At 38.1% G+C, this 21,080-nt stretch overlaps 2 protein-coding genes and 1 non-coding gene across 4 annotated transcripts; all 3 read left to right on the top strand.

The window, feature by feature from the left end:
- Window positions 1-8,231: 8,231 nt before the first annotated feature.
- LOC111780709 lies at window positions 8,232-8,880 on the top strand. Its single transcript, XM_023661185.1, has one exon. It carries the CDS (start codon window positions 8,243-8,245, stop codon window positions 8,729-8,731), a length of 489 nt encoding a protein of 162 aa, XP_023516953.1. The 5' UTR covers window positions 8,232-8,242; the 3' UTR covers window positions 8,732-8,880.
- Window positions 8,881-12,853: 3,973 nt separating this feature from the next.
- On the top strand, window positions 12,854-18,949 carry LOC111779786 (ribosome biogenesis protein BRX1 homolog 1-like). Of its 2 annotated transcripts, none has more exons than XM_023659924.1 (9): window positions 12,854-13,156; window positions 13,740-13,967; window positions 14,828-14,969; window positions 15,380-15,458; window positions 15,566-15,690; window positions 16,737-16,838; window positions 17,388-17,456; window positions 17,537-17,635; window positions 18,648-18,949. In XM_023659924.1, exons 2-9 carry the CDS (start codon window positions 13,765-13,767, stop codon window positions 18,777-18,779), a joined length of 951 nt encoding a protein of 316 aa, XP_023515692.1. In that variant the 5' UTR covers window positions 12,854-13,156; window positions 13,740-13,764; the 3' UTR covers window positions 18,780-18,949. The 2 variants fall into 2 exon arrangements, with proteins under 2 accessions (XP_023515692.1, XP_023515694.1); XM_023659926.1 differs by having other exon boundaries at window positions 12,854-13,103; window positions 18,648-18,779.
- Window positions 18,950-20,969: 2,020 nt separating this feature from the next.
- TRNAC-GCA lies at window positions 20,970-21,041 on the top strand. Its single transcript has one exon. It is a non-coding gene; the product is annotated as a tRNA-Cys (tRNA).
- The last annotated feature ends 39 nt before the right edge of the window (window positions 21,042-21,080 follow it).

Here is a 21,080-nt window from a genome sequence, read left to right as displayed (position 1 = left end):
ATTGATAGAACGATAGAACGATAGCGTTAGAGTATGTTCATGTAACGATATGACTATGATAGGTATAAGAATGTTAAGGCTATGATAAGTTAAGGAACGATATGGCCACGAAGTGTTTACAATATGATATGATTATGATACGACATGTGAATGATGGATGTATATATATGAAGACGATATGAAATATGTTATGGTACGACATATGTGATAAATTGACATGTTTATGGTACGATATATTGTCATGCGATATGTTATGGTATGATATGTATATGATGAAAATTATTTGAGATGTATGGAACGCTAGCGGGGTGGTATTAAATGATAATGAAAATGAAAAAATGTTGGGACTTCATACATTAGGGGATACCCCTTAGCCTTCACGATAGTACGGAGGCGTACGTTACGAGGCAGGAATGCGATCACTATGGTTATCGTAATGCTGCAACGATCAGGCAAGGGTACGATCATTATGGTTAACCTAATGCTGCCGTGACGGTTACTAGTTCTAACGGGTGTCTGGCCTAAGGAGCTCCCGGAGTACGCTCGCCTGACAAGGAAGGTGGCCCAGCGGTGTGTGAATTGACTGGTGAGTCCATACTCGCATGTATGGACTGTGTAGAGTATATGGTACACGACAGTACCGTATGAAAATGGATTTAAATGATAGGTCTTGTGATTGCATTTGCATGTTCTTGCATTTAACTCCCAATAGTGGGGTCACTTACTGAGTATTTCTTTAAATATTCAAACCATATGCTAGTACATTTTTCAGGTTAAAGCAATGCATTCCTGTACGGCTGACGACGACATCGCAACTCGAGTCCATGACACATGCATAGGATAGTGATATTTATTTTCTTAGACTTAGGCTAGAATAGGATGTTTTTAACTTAAACGCTTATTTATTTTATTTAGTATTTTGTTGTGTCGTTTTAAAGATGTTTTCAAAACACGTAAGTTCATGGCTGTGTTAAAAGAAAAAATGTTAATATTCTATAAATTAACATTAAAATTTTAAGATGACTTTAATTTGGTTCGAATCTGATGAGTAAATTGACACCGAACTATGTGCCAGCGAGGAGGGTGTTCCCCGAAGGGGTAGATGGAGATGCTAGCCCTAAAAGGAGGTGGATTTGGGGGGGGGGGGGGTCCCACATCGATTGGAGAAAGGAAAGAGTGCCAGCGAGAATGCTGAGCCCGGAATGGGGGTGGATTGTGATGTCCCACATTGGTTGGGGAGGAGAACATGAAGGGAAGCCCGAAAGGGAAAGCCCAAAGAGAACAATATCTGCTAGCGGTGGACCTAGGCCGTTACAGGATGATATCGTATCTAAGAAGCGAGTGAAAACAAAATATATTGATAGAACTCGTGTTGGTCGGTGGAACTAGTTTCCACTCTTAGAAGCAATAAGTAAGTGACATGGTTATGTCGTATGGGAATTCAAGAAAACGTCGGGATTATCAGAATTGAACTCGAATTCCAAATTTTGATCTAAATCGTGTCAGGAATGATCTAAATCGTGCCAGCGAGAACGCTGAGCCCGGAATGGGGGTGGATTGTGATGTCCCACTTTGGTTGGGGAGGAGAACATGAAGGGAAGCCCATAAGGGAAAGCCCAAAGAGAACAATATCTGCTAGCGGTGAACCTGGGCCGTTACAGGATGATATCGTAATAATTTTTCTTAGAAGCAAGTGAGTGAAGACAAAATATATTGAAAGAACTCGTGTTGGTCGGTGGAACTAGTTTCCACTCTTAGAAGCAATGAGTAGGTAACATGGTTATATCGCACGGGAATACAAGAAAACGTCGGGATTATCAGATTTGAACTCGAATTCCAAATTTTGATCTAAATCGTGTCCGGAATGAATTTAGGAGGGATGATCTAAGAATACGAGGAAGAAGTCTCACATTGAAGAAGGTAAGGAGTAGGTTTGGGAAAGAAGATGATGACGACGACAATGATGATAAAAGTGGGTGATGGTGGTCACCGACCGTCACGAAAGATAGCAAGGGCAGCTTTAGCTATATCGGAGAACGTATGTTATTTTAAAAAAAAAAATATTATTATCATTATTTTACTATTTAAAAATTGTCACGCGACTCTCGTGAATTATTTAACCAATTATACTAACAAACGTCCCAAAATTGAGCATTTTCTAAACGCTAGTGACTAAGTTATTCAATTTTGTGTAACAACCTAAGTCCACCGCTCCCACCGCTAGCCGATATTTGTCTTTTTTGTATTGTCCCTTTCGGGGTTTCTCCGTTTTAAAACGTCACACCCTTATAAACAATGTTTTGTTCTCCTCTCCAACTGATGTGAGATCTTCCGAACTGATGTGAGCCATTCTCAGGTTGTATTATATCCGAGACTTTTTCGTTATTACTATGTAATGCTAATAGAACATTTTAATTCTTAAAATTTAATAAATAATAATTTTATAATTTTAATTCTTAAAATTTAATAAATAATAATTTTATAATTTTAATTCTTAAAATTTAATAAATAATAATTTAGTCTTTATATTTAAAAAAAAATTATTAAAATTATGACAGTGATATTTAGTACTAAATTATAAGTTACAGTATATATCATATTTGATATTTTATTATAAGATAAATATCTAGATATCTTTCCATATCTTTAGATATTTACCTTAATATCGTATCATTTAGATGGGGTGGTTTAAGCAAACATTCTCAGAGGGATATTGTAACGACTCAGATCCACCGCTAGCAGATATTGTTCTCTTTGGGTTTTCCTTTCGAGCTTCCCCTCAAGGCTTTAAAACGGATTGTAACTGTTAAACGAACACGACTCTCCACAATGGTATGATATTGTCCACTTTGAGCATAAGCTCTCATGGCTTTGCTTTGGGTTTCCCCAAAAGGCCTCATACCAATGGAGTTAGCATTCCTCACTTATAAACCCATGATCATTAAGCTCTCATGGCTTTGCTTTGGGTTTCCCCAAAAGGCCTCATACCAATGGAGTTAGCATTTCTCACTTATAAACCCATGATCATTCCCTAAATTAGTCGATGTGGGACTTCCATCATCCAACAGTAACAACTCAGATCCACCGCTAGCAGATATTGTCCTCTTTGGGCTTTTCCTTTCGAGCTTCTCCTCAAGGCTTTAAAACGGGAAGGTTTCCACACCCTTATAAATGGTGGTTTGCTCTCCTCCCCAACCAATGTGGGGACATCACAATCCACCCCACTTCGGGGCCCAGCGTCCTCGCTGGCACTCTTTCCTTCCTCCAATCGATGTGGAACCGCCCCCAAATCCACCTCCCTTTGGGGCCAGCGTCCTTACTGGCACACTGCCTCGTGTCTACCCCCCTTCGGGGAACAGCAAGAAGGCTGGCACATCGTCCGGTGTCCGACTCTAATACCATTTGTAATGACCCAGATCCACCGCTAGCAGATATTATCCTCTTTGGACTTTCCCTGTCGGGCTTCCCCTCAAGGCTTTAAACGCGTCTACTATGGGAAGGTTTCCACACCCTTATAAATGCTGGTTTGTTCTCCTCCCCAACCAATGTGGGACATCACAGATATGATTTTGACCGAAAGAATATTTTAAAAAGTTTAAAACATTTCTCGTATTTTTTTCTTAAAAAAAATGATTAAAAAATGAAAAATAGAATTGGAATCGAATGTGTGTCTTCTCATTAATATTCATAAATATGATACCAGCTACCAACTAATACCTAGGAATAAGAAACCACTAATATCTACGAATAAGAAAAAATATAAACTAATTAAATATTGAAAATAAAATAAAATATTAAGATATATTTCATGACTAATATATTCTCTAAATATTTATTTTAATAAAAATATTTAAAATTTAAAAAAAAAATTAACTGAGTTTATTTATTTATTAATATTATTATTAAAAAAAATGTTATTATTATTATGAAATTTTCAAATCTTCGTGGCAAGCACTTCTAGTAGAGATCTGAAGAAAATAAATAAATAAATAAATAATTTCAAATGTGGACAACGAGAAGAATAAAAAATTAAAAAAAAATGTGGATCTAGCTGACGTGGATTGAGATTTGAGAGAGAGAAAAAACGGGACCACATATTGTTGGTGCGGAAGACGTGAGAAGACAATCCACGTGTTCAATAAATATAATGACGCAAAAACCTATAATTTAATAATTTTAATTTAATTATAAATTTATTTGAGTTATGTCGGGTTGAAATATATGATAATAGTATATGGGTGGTAGGTAACAAAACGTTCTTTGCAACGGTGCGAAAATTTTTCACTAACCGACGCATTTTAAAAATATACCTATTTAATTTCATAATTATTTTATTTATTAAAGAGTAATTTTTTTAAATATATATGGGAATTGATATGATTTATTTTTTAATATATAAACATGTAGGTTTGTATCTGTTTGTCAAGTTAGATTGTGAGGTGACTCAATCTAGAATAGTATGTAATAGTCTAAACCCTTCGCTACTAGATATTGTTTCCTTTGATTCCTCCCTTAGGGCCTAGTGTCCTCGTTGGCACACTGTCCGATGTCTGACTCTTATATCATTTGTAACAGTCCAAGCCCACTGCTAGTAGATATTCTCTCTAACCGATGTGGGATCTCATAATCTACCTCTCTTGGGGGTCCAACGTCCTTGCTGATACATTGTCCGGTGTTTGACTTTGACACCATTTGTAACAGTCCAAGCCCACCGCTCGTAGATATTCTCTCCAACCAATGTGAGATCTCATAATTCACCTCTCTTGGGGGCACAACATTCTCGTTGGTACATCGTCCAGTGTCTGACTTTGATACCATTTGTAACAGTCAAAGCCCACCGCTGGTAGATATTCTCTCCAACCAATGTGGGATCTCATAATCTACCTCTCTTGGGAGCCCAACGTCCTCGTTGGTATATTGTCCGGTGTCTGACTTTGATACCATTTGTAACAGTCCAAACCCACCACTAGTAGATATTTTCTCCAACCGATGTGAGATCTCATAATTCACCTCTCTTGGGGGCCCAACGCTATCGCTGGTACATCGTCCCGTGTCTGACTTTGATACCATTTGTAATAGTCCAAGCCCACTACTAGTAGATATTTTCTCCAACCGATGTGAGATCTCATAATTCACCTCTCTTGGGGGCCCAACGTTCTAGTTGGTACATCGTCTAGTGTCTGACTTTGATACCATTTGTAACAGTCCAAACCCACCGCTAGTAGATATTCTCTCCAACCGATGTGGGATCTCATAATCTACCTTTTTTGGGAGCCCAACGTCCTCGCTGATACATTGTCCAGTGTCTGACTTTGATACCATTTATAACCGTCCAAACCCACCGCTAGTAGATATTCTCTCCAACCGATGTGAGATCTCATAATTCACCTCTCTTGGGGGCCCAACGTTCTCGTTGGTACATCGTCCAGTGTCTGACTTTGATACATTTGTAACAGTTCAAACCCACCGCTAGTAGATATTCTCTCCAACCAATGTGGGATCTCATGATCCACCTCTCTTGGGAGTCCAACGTCCTCGCTCATACATTATCCGATGTCTGACTTTGATACCATTTGTAACATTTCAAACCTACCGCTAGTAGATATTCTCTCCAACCAATGTGAGATCTCATAATTCACCTCTCTTGGGGGGCCCAACGTTCTCGTTGGTACATCGTTCAGTGTCTGACTTCGATACCATTTGTAACAACTCAAGCCCACAGCTACCGGATATTGTCTGCTTCGGCCCCTCTCTTTCATTGGCACACCGCCCAGTGTCTAGCTCTGATATCGTTTTAATAACCCAAGCCCACTGTAACAGATATTCTCTCCAACGGATGTGGAATCTCACACAATATCAAATCTTACTTCTAGATCTTCGATCGTACACGAAATCAATTTTGTCTTATCGGTTGATCCAAATTTGTTTGAAAAATAGAAAAGCTAATTAATTTTTTAAAAAAGTTTAATTATAAATATTTATTAATATTAAATTCATGACCAGAAAATACCTAATAATAAATAAGTATAAAAACGGTTGTGTTGGTAGTTTGTAGGTGGGAGCCAGCTGATTAGGGTGTGGCATTAATTAATAACATAAATTAAATACAAAATATTCACCGACTTTTTTTTCTCCACAGCCCTAATAAATACATTGGCCTTCCTAACTATATATGACGTGTCAACATTTCATTGGCTACCATACTCCTCCTCATTTAATTTTTGTAATAAATCCGCTCAACTGCGTCTTAAATGGCATTCCTCTCCCTCCCATCCCATTTCCCCCACTAGATTACCATTTCACCCTTTGTCAAATTACCATTTTATCCCTACTGCTCTCCGTTATTGTCTGTTTAGACTTGTTTTGTATTGACGTCAGATTCACAGTTTTAAAACGCGTCTATTAGGGAGAAGTTTCTACACCCTTGGAAGAAATGTTTTGTTTCCCCTCTCCAACCGAGGTGGGATCTCACAATCCACCCCCTTTGTAGACTCAACGTCTTCATTGGTACGGTGTCTGACTCTAATACCATATTTTCAGCCTAAGCCCACCACTAGCAGATATTGTCTACTTTGGTTCGTTACATATCATCGTCAGCCTCATGGCTTTAAAACACGTTTACTAATGAGAGATTTGCACGCCCTCATAAGGAATGTTTCGTCCTCCTCTCCAACTGAGATGGGATCTCACAATCCACCCCCGTTCAGTGTCTGGGTCTGATACCATCTGTAACAGCCTAAGGTCAACACTAGCAGATATTGTTTGCTTTGGTCCATTACATATCGTCATCAGCCTCATGACTTTAAAACACGTCTACTAATGAGAGATTTGCACACCCTTATAAGGAATATTTCGTCCTCCTCTCCAACCGAGGTGGGATCTCACAATTCACCCTTGTTCAGTGTCGGGCTCTGATATCATCTGTAATAGCCTAAGGTCAACACTAGTAGATATTGTCTGCTTTGGTCCGTTACATTATCATCGTCAGCCTCATGGCTTTAAAACACGTTTACTAATGAGAGATTTGCACGCCCTCATAAGGAATGTTTCGTCCTCCTCTCCAACCGAGATGGGATCTCACAATCCACCCCCGTTCAGTGTCTGGGTCTGATACCATCTGTAACAGCCTAAGGTCAACACTAGCAGATATTGTTTGCTTTGGTCCATTACATATCGTCATCAGCCTCATGACTTTAAAACACGTCTACTAATGAGAGATTTGCACACCCTTATAAGGAATATTTCGTCCTCCTCTCCAACCGAGGTGGGATCTCACAATTCACCCTTGTTCAGTGTCGGGCTCTGATATCATCTGTAATAGCCTAAGGTCAACACTAGTAGATATTGTCTGCTTTGGTCCGTTACATTATCATCGTCAGCCTCATGGCTTTAAAACACGTTTACTAATGAGAGATTTGCACGCCCTCATAAGGAATGTTTCGTCCTCCTCTCCAACCGAGGTGGGATCTCACAATCCAACCATGTTCAGTGTCTGACTTTGATACCATCTGTAACAACCTAAGGTCAACACTAGTAGATATTGTCTGCTTTGGTCCGTTACATATCGTCGTGAGCTTCATGACTTTAAAACGCGACTACTAATGAGAGATTTGCACACCCTTAGAAGAAATGTTGCGTCCTCCTCTCCAACCGAGGTGAGATCTCACAATCCACCCTTGTTCAGTGTCTGACTTTGATACCATCTGTAACAACCTAAGGTCAACACTAGTAGATATTGTCTGCTTTGGTCAGTTACATATTGTCGTGAGCTTCATGACTTTAAAACGCGCCTACTAATGAGAAATTTGCACACCCTTAGAAGGAATATTTCGTCCTCCTCTCCCACCGAGGTGGGATCTCACAATCCACCCATATTCAGTGTCTGTGTCTGATACCATCTATAACAGCCTAAAGTCAACACTAGTAAATATTGTCTGCTTTGACCCGTTACGTATTACCGTCAGCTTTACGATTTTAAAACACATCTATTAACGAGAGGTTTCTACGTTCTTCTAAATAAATAATTTCTTTAAAAAGAAAAAGGTAATTCTTTTTCAAATTTGTATGAAGAGGTGGCTTTAGCTGATCAACCACCCCATGCCTCCATGTGGGGTCCATTCCACACCTACTCATGTGAATTCCGCCAATGGCATTTTCGTAATTATAAGAAAAACGAAGGGCAAAAGAGAAAGCAAGGGACTATAAGAATCCCAGTTGAAAATTAAGGGAAAAGAAAACGAAAATGTCTGTGGCGACGGAGGAAATCAAAGCCAAAGGAGCCGAAGTCTACAAAGGAGACGAGATTTGCCAAGAGAAATCCAAGGAATTGCTGAAGGAAATCGGTCTCCCAAATGGGCTTCTGCCATTGAAGGACATTGAAGAATGTGGGATCGTGAGAGAAACAGGGTATGTGTGGCTGAAGCAGAGGAAGAACACGACCCACAAGTTCGAGAAGATCGGGAAGCTGGTGTCGTATGCGACGGAGGTCACGGCGGTTGTGGAGAAGAACAAGATCAAGAAACTCACCGGAGTTAAGACGAAGGAGCTTCTGATTTGGGTGAGTTTGAGTGATATCTATGTGGATGATCCACCCACCGGAAAGATCACGTTTCAGACTCCGGCGGGATTGTTTAGGACTTTTCCGGTGTCGGCGTTTCAGGTTGAAGAGCCGTTGAAGCAGGTGAGTGAAAAGGAACATGGTGTGGGCGCTGTCGGAGTCAAGGAGGTCTGATCTGTATGTCTTGTGGTTTTATATAATGAAATGAATGTTTTATAGCTAATAAATTATGTGTTGTAGCTTGAGAATTTGGTTTGCTGTCTGATACTGTCTGGATTTGGGATCATTGCATTCATGTTTGTATTAATGGTGCCTTGATCTCTCTGTTTTTTTGATGTTATATGGGTTTTTGAGGGGTTGGGAGAAGGCTCGAGAGGGGTCAAGCCTTGCGGGGAGGTAGTTCGAGAGCTCTAGAACGATGTACTTTGTTCGTTAGTCTTGGGAGGAGTAGGAATCACGACTCTTCACAAGGGTATGATATTGTCCATTTTGAGCTTTAAGCTTTCATGGCTTTGCTTTGGGTTTCCCCAAAAGGTCCCATACTAATCGAGATAGTATTCCTCACTTATAAACTCGTGATCTTCCGCTAAATTAACCCATGTGGGACTTACTCCCAATCATCCTCAACAATCCTCCCCTCGAACAAAGTACACTTTAAGCCTCAGATGGAGCTCTCGAATAGCCTCTCCTGAGGCTTATGGAGCTCTCGAATAGCCTCCCCTTAATTGAGGTTCGACTCACTTCTCTGGAGCCCTCGAACAAAGTACACTATAAGTCTCCCTTGAGGCTTATGGAGCTCTCGAATAGCCTCCCCTTAATTGAGGCTCGACTCATTTCTCTGGAGCCATCGAACAAAGTACACCCTTTATTCAACACTTTAGTCACTTTTGACTACACCTTCGAGGCTCACAATTCTTTGTTCGATATTTGAGGATTCTATTGACATGATTAAGTTTAGGGTATGACTATGATACCACGAGAATGTTTGCTTAATCCACCATACGTAAATGATGTGAAAGTTATCTTATTTATAATCAAATAAATTAAAGGATATGAAAATAACAATAAATGGAAAGATATCTAAATATCTAGATGTTTGTCTTGTAATAAAATATCAAATATGATATATATGGTAAACTATAATTTATTATTAAATATCCTTAACAGCTCTCTACCGTGTCTCCATATTGGCTTTCGTCTCCCCCATAATGGGTTTTCACTGAAAATTGTTTCTAATTGGGGGGAGGTTATCTTCTCCTTAATGTAGATGCGTTTTAAAATTGTGAGGTTGATGACGATATGTAATGGGTCAAAATGAACAATATCGACTTGGGCTGTTACAAATGGTATTAAAGTACGAGGGTGTGCTAGCGAGGACGTTAGACCACAAGGTGGGTGGATTGTGAGATCTCACATCGGTTGGAGAGGGGAACGAAACATTTCTTGTAAGGGTGTGGAAATCTCTCTTTAGTGAACGTGTTTTAAAATTATGAGGTTGATGGCGATGCATAACAGAAAAAAATGGACAATATTTGGGTCCCGAAGGGGCTGGATTGTGAGATCCTACACCCGTTGAAGAGGGGAATGAAACATTCCTTATAAGGGCGTGAAAGCCTCTCCTTAGTAGACATGTTTTAAAATTATGAGGCTGATGACGATACACAACGGGCCAAAACGGACAATATCTGCTAACGGTGAACTTAGGCGGTTACAAATATTTGAGTAGATACTGGGCGGTGTGCCAGCGAGGACATTGGACCTCCAAGGAGGGTGGATTGTGAGATCTCATATCGGTTGGAGAAAGGAACGAAAACATTCATTATAAGAGTGTGGAAACCTCTCTTTAGCAAACATGTTTTAAAAAATCGTGAAGCTGACAATAACGGTCCAAACTTCATAATATTGTTTCATGTGGTCTTCCCAGATATCATGTTCGGAATGAAGTGCCTTCTAGATATTCAAATCCGTCACATCTCCACCATCTTTCATAAAACCAAACAACCACTTTGATAATGGGAAAGACAAGATGAGACCTAACTTTTAGGGTGGGGGAAAACGTAATCACACGCAATCATGGTTCATGATGGGACCTAACTTTTTGTGAAGAATTCTGTGAGCTTACTTTCTTTTCTAGGTAGGGTTGGATGCATAGTACTTCTCTATGCATGGTTCACACACGTTCGCATGAATCCACTAGGCGAGTTCATATACGAAGTCTATAAGCCTGACTACAGGCTAACTCATGCTCACGTTGTCGTAAACCAATGGAAAGAAAGGAACTCGTATCATATAATGGTGTATATGTTTATACAAAACATATTGGAGAAGTATCCTAGGCTCGCGACATACTAGGGGTGTACATTCAACCCGACAACCCGGACCAACCTAACCCGAACTATAAGGGTTGAGTTGGGTTGGATTAGCATTTCGGGTAGGGTTTGGTTCATTTTTCTGAACCCAAACTGAATCGATTCGGTTCGAATTCGTGGACAAACTTTCGGGTTGACCCGAGCCAAATAGAAATAAATAAAATATATTAAGAATTCTTTTGTATTAATGGGTTTGTCAGAGTGATATATAGGCTAGTTTAAGGACACTAACGCCCGCCCGTGTTCGAAACTATTCACATTTAAATATATGGATTATTGTTTTTCGTTTTATGACAATGTTGAACTATGTTAATATGTTACAATTTTATTGAATTTGTTTTTTTTTTATATGGTTTATTGTTTTTCGTTTTATGACNTTTTTTTTTTTTTTTTTTTTTTTTTTTTTTTTTTTTGTCAATAATTATAGATGGATTTGTGTTTGTTTGTGAACTTTTAATCCGAATAATTATAAATGGTGGATAAATAAAACTTAAAAAAAAATTTGACAACCCAACCCGACCCAACTCGAAAATAGAGGGTTGGATTGTAAAAAGTTTCGGGTTGGGTTGGGTTACCAATCCAACCAACCCTAACTTTTGGGTTGTATAAAAAATAATCCATGGTTTATTGTTTTTCGTTTTATGACAATGTTGAACTATGTTAATATGTTACAATTTTATTTAATTTGTTTTCTTTGTCAATAATTATAGATTGATTTGTGTTTGTTTGTGAACTTTTAATTCGAATAATTATAAATTGTAGATAAATAAAACTTAAAAAAAAATTTGACAACCCAACCCGGACCCACTCCGAACCGAACTCGAAAATAGAGGGTTGGGTTGGGTTGCATTGAGTTGGGTTATGAAAAGTTTCGGGTTGGGTTGGGTTACCAATCCAACCAACCTTAACTTATGGGTTTGATAAAAAAAAAAATCGCTCAACCCAACCCAGATCATGTACACCCCTACGACATATCATATGCATAAGATCCTATATTGTCGAATCATGATATATAGTTGTGATGCACATTTTACTTCCCTTCTTTTCATGATATTACTATCCTACGAGACATACTTACATGTACATGACATATCTTTCATTAATATCGTACATGTCTTATCAGTGTCTCGTAGGCGTAACGTAAACATGATATCATAATATACATGGATTGACATACTCGAAGTACATGCTGCTGCAGAATATTAAATTCTTCCAATTATGTCAAAATCGGCTCCTTGGTGGAATGTTGTAAGAGATCTTAAATAGAGTTACCTAAGCCATCAAAGTTGAGTTGGAGCCGAACCCACCCCAAACAGGGAGGGGATTCCCCGCCCACCCCGAACAGAATTATATTCATTGTCCCATTTGTAACGGCCCAGATCCACCGCTAGCAGATATTGTCCTCTTTGGGCTTTTCCTTTCGGGCTTCCTCTCAAGGCTTTAAAACGCGTCTGCTAGGAGAAGGTTTCCACACCCTTATAAATGGTGGTTTGTTCTCCTCCCCAACCAATGTGGGACATCACAATCCACCCCCTTCGGGGCCAGCGTCCTCGTTGTCACTCTTTCCTTCTTCCAATCGTTGTGGAACTGCCCCCAAATCCACCCCTTTTGGGGCCAGCGTCCTTATTGGCATACTGCCTCGTGTCTACCCCCTTCGGGGAACAGCGAGAAGGCTGACACATCGTCCAGTGTCTGACTCTGATACCATTTGTAACGTCCCATATCCACGTCCACGGCTAGCAGATATTGTCCTCTTTGGTCTATATATATATATATAATTTTGAGACTCTATTTTTTAAAATTCAACTATATATATATTTTTAAATAATACTTTTATTTTTTTTTTAAAGATTTTATTAATGAAAATTATAAAAATTATAATATTTTTATACATTTAGCCTTTTATCCTTTTAACCATCCGAAATTTCTATTATTCTAAACCCTATTTCACGTCCCCGCCACACCACCCTCCCATTACCAGCCACTGCACCCCGCCCCCACGGTCGCCTCACGCCGCTCCTGTCCGACGTCGTCTCAGCGGTTGCCGCCGCACGCTGCACTCTCAACTGTTGCAGTATCAGTATTCCGTCGAACTCGCCGTTGCTCCCTCCCTCTCATACTCTCTCGCCTCTCCGAGCAGTCAGAAACAGTGGTTCAGCCACTAACCCTCGGCGTCGGTGAGTTCGTGCCGACCCTTACGCGCGCTGCCGCTCGATTTTCAGATACTTAGGTGTTGATTTTTTGTTTGATTCTTTACTTTGTTTCGTTGGTTGATGTTGACTTGTTTGGTTTCGTTGTTGATTTCTTCTTCAACCAATGTTGAACTAAGAACGTATGCATTACAGAGTAGAGAAAGGACAGATTGAATAACTAAATTAAAGGAACAACAAGACGTATTATTCTTCANGTTGTCACTCTTTCCTTCTTCCAATCGTTGTGGAACTGCCCCCAAATCCACCCCTTTTGGGGCCAGCGTCCTTATTGGCATACTGCCTCGTGTCTACCCCCTTCGGGGAACAGCGAGAAGGCTGACACATCGTCCAGTGTCTGACTCTGATACCATTTGTAACGTCCCATATCCACGTCCACGGCTAGCAGATATTGTCCTCTTTGGTCTATATATATATATATAATTTTGAGACTCTATTTTTTAAAATTCAACTATATATATATTTTTAAATAATACTTTTATTTTTTTTTTAAAGATTTTATTAATGAAAATTATAAAAATTATAATATTTTTATACATTTAGCCTTTTATCCTTTTAACCTTTTTTTTTTTGTTAACCTCCATTACTTGATTTTAAGTGTAGTATCTCTGAAGGGGTGACATTCTCAATGGTGAAGAAGAGGAAGCATAGCGAGACTTTGCCGGCAGTACCGGTTAAGAAGGATGATGTTGCCCCCGAGAGATCCAAGCGGACGCTCACGGGTTGGAAAGACAAGGAAGTCATAACAAAGAGTGAATCTGATTCTGATCATGCTGTTTTTCGAAATAAAGAGAAAGTTCTTGTCACTTGTTCCCGCCGAATCAATTTCAGGTATGAAATATAGACAGGTCAATTTGACTTGCATACTTACATATGGAACATGAACACTTGAATCAATTGGGCTGCTGATAGTTTCCAGATTTTTATATGATACAAAAATTCTTATTTCATTTTCTCTTCTGGTACAAGGTGTAATCCATTAATGTAATCTTTAATTCACTTGTTAGTTTAGTAATATGATTGGTGAAGTTAAAGAAAGTAAGAAGCGTTTATTGTAATTGTACTTTGTGTTATACTGTTCTAGTGCTCTTTAAGTCGATATTTATTGATTTCCCTGCAAGAAGAACACGGTTCAAATGCAATGTAGAGTAGGTTTAAGAGGAAAACCAAGAACGATTTTGATGAATGCTGTCATAGCTTTACATGGGCTATGTAATTAGAAAGAAATAGTTGATATTGATTGACTGCCTCCATTATGTTCTTGCTAGCAAATACCACTACTTTTGTTTTGGATCTTCCAAATCATTCCCGTGGGACGTCCGGACCCTTTCTTTTTTCTGATCCTTCGATAAAACGATTCATTCTCTTCTTAAAAAATAGGAGGTAGAACCAATAAATATTTTTTTTTCGATTCATCCCGGGAGTTAAATACCTCATTCAAGAATTGTGTTTTTGATCTTTCCTTTTGGTGTTCACTCTCTACACCTTTCTGTTGTTACATCATTTTAGTTGAAATACGTTGGTGTAGCTTTTTGTAAAATCTTTCAAGAGATATATACAGGGTCAGTTAGTTAGTGATGCAACATTTCACTCAGGATTAGAAAGTAGTGATGTAACTTTTCACTCATCATTAAAAAGTTTGTCTTCCTTGAGAGTCGTGGTGATTTTATTAAACCTTTGTGATTGATTAGGTATCGGCATTTGATGTTGAATATGGTATCACTTTTGCCACATTGTAAGAAGGATAACAAGGTGGAGTCAAGGTCCACCAAGGGTGCAACGCTGAATGAGCTGGTTGAGCTCAAGGGTTGTTCTTCCAGCCTATTTTTTGAGGTTAGAACCTTTTCTTTTCACCTTGTCCATGTCAAACTTGGAATTCAATTCATAATCGGGAATTTGTTTGATACAAGGTAGGATGATAATTTTTTTGCTTCTGTTGTGTTGTAAGGATGCACTAAATTTCCATTTCTTTTCATTCTATTATCATCCTTGCTGCCTTTTCATCAAGTTTTTCCACTCGTTCTGTAACAACAACTTTGAATTAATTTTTGCGTTCTTGATTTGTAAATGTCTTTTTGTCCCCTGGATTTTGATCCTTCAAAGTCGAATTAATCGTTTTATTTCCAAAGCTTATTGCAAGAATTTTCAGTTCTTTTTCTTTCTGTTGTTATTATTTCTAAATTTTACATGCTTTATAGCATTCACAGGAGTTTACTTATTGATCTTTTTGTCTATACTTCCAGTGTAGAAAACATAAAGATCTCTATTTATGGATGGCAAAGTGCCCTAGTGGACCATCTGTGAAGTTTTTAGTTAATGCCGGTAATTTTAATGTGCAATCAAATCTTATTACTCGATTTCATGGCAGAAGTTGTATTGGATTTCTTAATTAAATACAGTTTGCTTACTTTTCCATTGTTTTTTTTCAGTGCATACAATGGAAGAACTGAAGCTTACAGGGAACCATCTGAAAGGTTCCCGTCCGATTTTGACATTCTCATCAAATTTTGATAAAGATGCCCACTGGAAACTTCTGAAGGAAATAATTGTTCAGGTATCAATGGAAAAGTTTTTTCAAGTAATTCAATTTTGAACTATTTTCATTTTTTTGAAAAAGAAAACGTATTTCATTGTTGTATGAAATGGGAAAAGGAGTAAAAAACTTGAAACATGAAAAGGTGGATTATAAGAAACTTCTCCAATTTGTAAGTAACGAGCAAAGGCTATAAACTCTAAATGGATATTTACACTTTGCACCTAGCAAGCACAAACATGGGTACAATGTTACATCAATTTTAAAAAAGTTGGACATATATATATATATTTATATAAAATGTATATGTATATATTGACATATTAATAGTTCTTTACTAATAAAACATGTAAATTTAATTTAAAAACAAAGTATACTTACTCAAAACATACAAAGTTAAGTCATTAATGATATTTAAATTCTTAATGATATCAAGGGATCTAGTGGGCTATAACTTGAGAAGAATATGTCATCCTAATACTTTAGAATTGATCGATGTATAAGGATTCAATTTATAAGAAGATATCTTTTTCTTTTACCTTATTCGTATGTTAAATATTTTTTCAGAGCCATGTCCAAAATTAGAAAAAATATATTTATTTTAGACATGTTTTTAACATGTCAAACACATGCCCGAAGCGTGTCAGGACCTGTCTGAAAATAATAAAATAATGTTTGCACGACTATAGTTCAATTATATTCTTTCATTCTTCTTTATGNAAAAAAAAAAAAAAAAAAAAAAAAAGAAAGAAAAAAAAGAAAAAATGTAAATGCTCATCTTTCATGTAAAATATACTATGAGATAAGAATATGGATTAGTCAATACTTGTGCCCGATTTCATATTTTTATGCTGGTTCCCAATACTGTCATTCCCTTATTATGCTGCCTTTATTTATTTCCTGATTTAGGTGGTCATATTAGTTTGATTTGCTGCCTGTTTACTATGTTGTGAAAAATAATTGTGGATTGTAGTTGCTTCTCCAAATAATGGCGTTCTTGTTTACAAATCCTATGTAGTCTCATCTTAATTTGTCATAATTTTAGCTTAAAATGTTTTTCCCCCCAGATTTTTGGAACTCCGAAGGAACATCGACATTCGAAGCCATACCATGATCATGTATTTGTTTTCTCCATTGTAGATGACCACATATGGTTCCGAAATTACCAGGTATGGTTTATTTATATTTTTACCTGTTACTGAATTTAATTCTCTCAATCGTTGGTTGCATCCAAATACACAACTTCCACATTTCATGCAAATCATGTACTTGATCCTGTCCTTTCTGTTAAGTGTGAGCAAGAACTTTATCCATTTCTGGATCGTCTGCTTTCTTTTCTTTTTTGGTCTCAAAACAAGAAAGTTTTCGAAGTTCGGGTGCCTATTTAAAAGGTGTAGCTTGAGTGCAAAGTATGGGGACCTGAGGGACAATGTGTGTTTTTGGTCAAGTAGTGTCTACCAGGATACATTAGATTGGAGGGGCTTGAGATTAAGCAAATTTTGGCGAATAATTTTTTGGGAGAGCCCAGGTTTCTCTCGTCCATATGTCAACAAAACTTTATTAATTTTTAGTTCAATTTCTAGTACCTATCAGATTTCTTAGTCCATTTTCATATAATTGTTGGTATAAGTTCTCGCTCGGGGGTTGCGTGGGCGTGTCATCCCCAAAGAACCATTACTTAATGATATGGCTTTGTCTTCTTTGTTTGGTGTGATCAGATAGCTGTTCCACATAATGAATCAGATAAAGTAGCTCGTGGAGGACTAGATAAAATGACTCTCATTGAGGTTATTAAACTTCCTCTCCCCTTAGTCTATAAATGAGTATTCACAATTTTCGGTTAACTTAAAAAATTTATATTTTACAGGTCGGCCCACGATTCTGTTTGAATCCAATCAAGATATTTGGTGGCAGTTTTGGAGGTCCAACCCTATACGAGAATCCGCTCTACGTATCGCCAAACCAGGTTAGACGACTCAACTTTTTGATGATTTGGGATTACACTTCTTCACTATGCCTCTACAATATATCTGAGGGCTTTCTGAGGAGGCATTAGCTGCTATGCTTTTATGGTTTCTCTAAGTTCATTTTGTACAAGAGAACTGAAGTATAGGCATTACAGAAAAAGAATGTCATTTCAAAGGCCAATTATTCGTTATCTTTTTCAATTTAAGGTTCTTTGAGAACTGATCTGCTCATCTAATTTACCATTATGCTTTTAGTAATGTTTTTTCTATTCATGGTTGAATACCTGGAATTGCAATATTCTCTTGCATTCTTTGAAGAACACTAGTAGTGGGAGGTGAGAGGATTAGTGGGAGGTGAGAGGATTGTTGAGAGGGAGTCTCACGTTTGCTAATTAGGGAATAGGGAATGATCCTGAGTTTATAAGTAAGGAATACATCTCCATTGGTACGAGGCCTTTTGGAGAAACCAAAAGCAAGACCACGAGAGCTTATTCTCAAAGTGGACAATATCAATACCATTGTGGAGGTATGTGTTTCCTAACATAGAATACTCAAATGTCGAACAAAGAAATTGTGAGCTTCGAAAGTGTGGTCAAAAGTGACTCAAAGTGTCGAACAAAGGGTGTATTTTGTTCGAGGACTCCAGAGAAGGAGTCGAGTCTCGATCAAGGGGAGGCTGTTCCAGGGCTCCATAGGCTTTAGGGGATGCTCTATAGTGTATTTTGTTCGAGGGGAGGATTGTTGAGAGGGAGTCCCACATTGGCTAATTTAGGGAATGATCATGGATTTATAAGTAAGGAATACATCTCAATTGGTATGAGACCTTTTGGAGAAACTAAAAGTAAAACGATGAGAGCTTATGCTCAAAGTGGACAATATCATATCATTGTGGAGGTCTGTAATTCCTAACAAGCAGCTCATCTGATCTACGAACAGATGGAACCAAGTTCTATAATTTGAGCTTTAACAATTAGACATAGACTTGCTCATGTTTTTGACGTCTCTCTGTAGATTCGAGCATTGGAGAAGAAGCAGAAGGCTGGAAAATACTCGAAGAAAGTTAAAGCGAAAACGAGGAGGAAGATGCACGAGTTATCAAATCCATTGGAACCGGACGAGTTTGCTGATATGTGGAAGGAATAGTCTTTGCATGGACTTCATCTTGTCTAGACTCAAAATTAAAGTTTGCTGATATGTGGAAGGAATAGTCTTTTCTGAAAGGGAAAGCCTAAAGAGAACAATATCTGCTAGTGGTGGATCTGGGCCGTTACAATAAATTTTCTAGTTACTCTAGATCGTCTGGATTTTGGTCATGATCTTCTACACGACCTCATTGGTTACTTGCACAAACTCTAGTCCTAACAATTTGCATTCACTTCTACATGACCTCATTGGTTACTTGCCCAAACTCTAGTCCTAACAATTTGCATTCACCTACTTCATCCCAATATACTAGGAACTTGCACCGTTTTTCATACAAGGTCTCCGCACAATTCCATGCCAATAGTTTCTTGGAAACTATTGTTGTACGCGAATTGCAATTTGGTGTCCCAATTACCTAATAAATCCAAAATGTAGACACAAAAATCCTACCAGTGTTTGGTTTAGATGTTCAGTTTGTCTATTTGTCCGTGAATAGCAGACTAAAACCCAACCGGGTACTTGAAACTTGTGAAGAGTGGGTTCCAATCCGACACATTGGCTTTCCATGTAGTTTGACAATCTTATTCGTGCCTAACAGGAAATGTGTAGACTTAGTAAACCCGTAGATCGCCCATATCACCCTATAGCCTTTCAAAGTTCTTAGTGGACCTAGGATGAAATTCATTGTTATGTTCTTTCATTTTCACTATGAGATGCCTTGAGGTTTCAGGAACCCCACGGTTCTTTGTTTCAGTGTCTTAACCTATTACAAATCATACATTTGCTTATGAACTCTGCTATATATTTCATGTTGTGCCAATAAAAGTGTTGTTTGAGATCTTGGTACATCTTAGTATCCATTGGATGCATGAAAAATAATGGATTATGTGTTTTCGTTAGTATCTCATTCCTCAGCTCATCATCTACTGGTACACATAAACGTCATTGACAGAGAAGTTCGTCATTCGCAAATTGAAAAAAAACTGTCAGTACTTCCCAGGAGGTCCCAGCGTAAGTTGACTTATAATCTTTAGAAGATTGAGACGCCCCAATCTATAATTCACTGCCATAGAGTCGTCTCGAATGTGATATGTGCAATAATTTCACCAACCGTCGTTGCTATATGTGCTCCTTCCAAGCCAAAAACTTGTCTTATTGTTGGTGATCATAGTTGATGAATGAATTGTCTTTCTGCTTAGGACATCAACAGCCACATTTGTCTTCTCTGTGTCGTACTGTATATCTACATTGTAATTCTTCATCTCTTCTAGCCATCTTCGTTGTCTCATATTACGTTCTTTTTGGGTGAAAAAGTATTTTAAGCTCTTGTGATCTGTAAAAATTTGTGTCATTCTCTCGATACAGATAGTGTCTACAGACTTGTAGTATGAAAACTACCACTACTAGCTCTAAGTCATGGGTGGGATAATTCGCTCATAGTCCTTCCGTTATTGGGAGGCATAGACAATGACTTTTTTGTCTTTCATGAACTCATCCCAACCGTTCCTTGAAAGCATCGCTATAGACAACATATTTTCCTTCTCCGACTGATACCATGAGTATTGGTCCCGAACTAGTATGCATTTCAAATCCTGAAAGTTTCTTCACCGACTTCAGTCCACACAAATGAACTTCTTTTCTAAGTCTACTGTGTGAGCGGTGAGATTATCATAGAAAAATTTCATATGAGTTGTGCTACGGTAATGGTAGGAGGACGGGGCCATTTGGTAACAACATCCACATTTGCTAGGTCGTGTCAAAGAAGGGAAACTCATTGTAGCTAAAACTCTCTGTTTAAGAACTCAACTTATAACTAGTTTTTTCTCGAGACGGTCAACATTCACACAAGGCTTCTTTCATGCTCTCTATTAGTTTTGGGTTAGATCAATGTATCATCGAAGAGTACGATCACAAAGGCGTCACTTCGTAAACACCCAAATAATCAATGCCATGAACACGACAATCATATCTGTTAAACCGAACAACATGACCACAAACTCATAATGACCATACCGTAATCTAATGTTATCTTTTGTATGACTTTCTCCATTATTTTGATATGATGGTAACCTGACTGCAAATCAATATTGAAAGATTCCGTGTCGCTTCTCTTAGTTAGTCAAACAAATTTCTTCAATAGATGTAGAAGTTAGATACAAGGAGAATAATGGAGCAACGTTTTAATCAAAAGGGTCTATAGCTCAGTGGTAGAGCATTTGACTGCAGATCAAGAGGTCACCGGTTCGAACCCGGTTGGGCCCTTTCTTTTTAGATTTATTAAACAATTTTAATTAGACTTTT

Source organism: Cucurbita pepo, chromosome LG18, assembly GCF_002806865.2.
Source record: "Cucurbita pepo subsp. pepo cultivar mu-cu-16 chromosome LG18, ASM280686v2, whole genome shotgun sequence".
Classification (NCBI taxonomy): Eukaryota; Viridiplantae; Streptophyta; class Magnoliopsida; order Cucurbitales; family Cucurbitaceae; genus Cucurbita; species Cucurbita pepo.
This window is presented reverse-complemented; position numbering and strand designations above follow the sequence as displayed.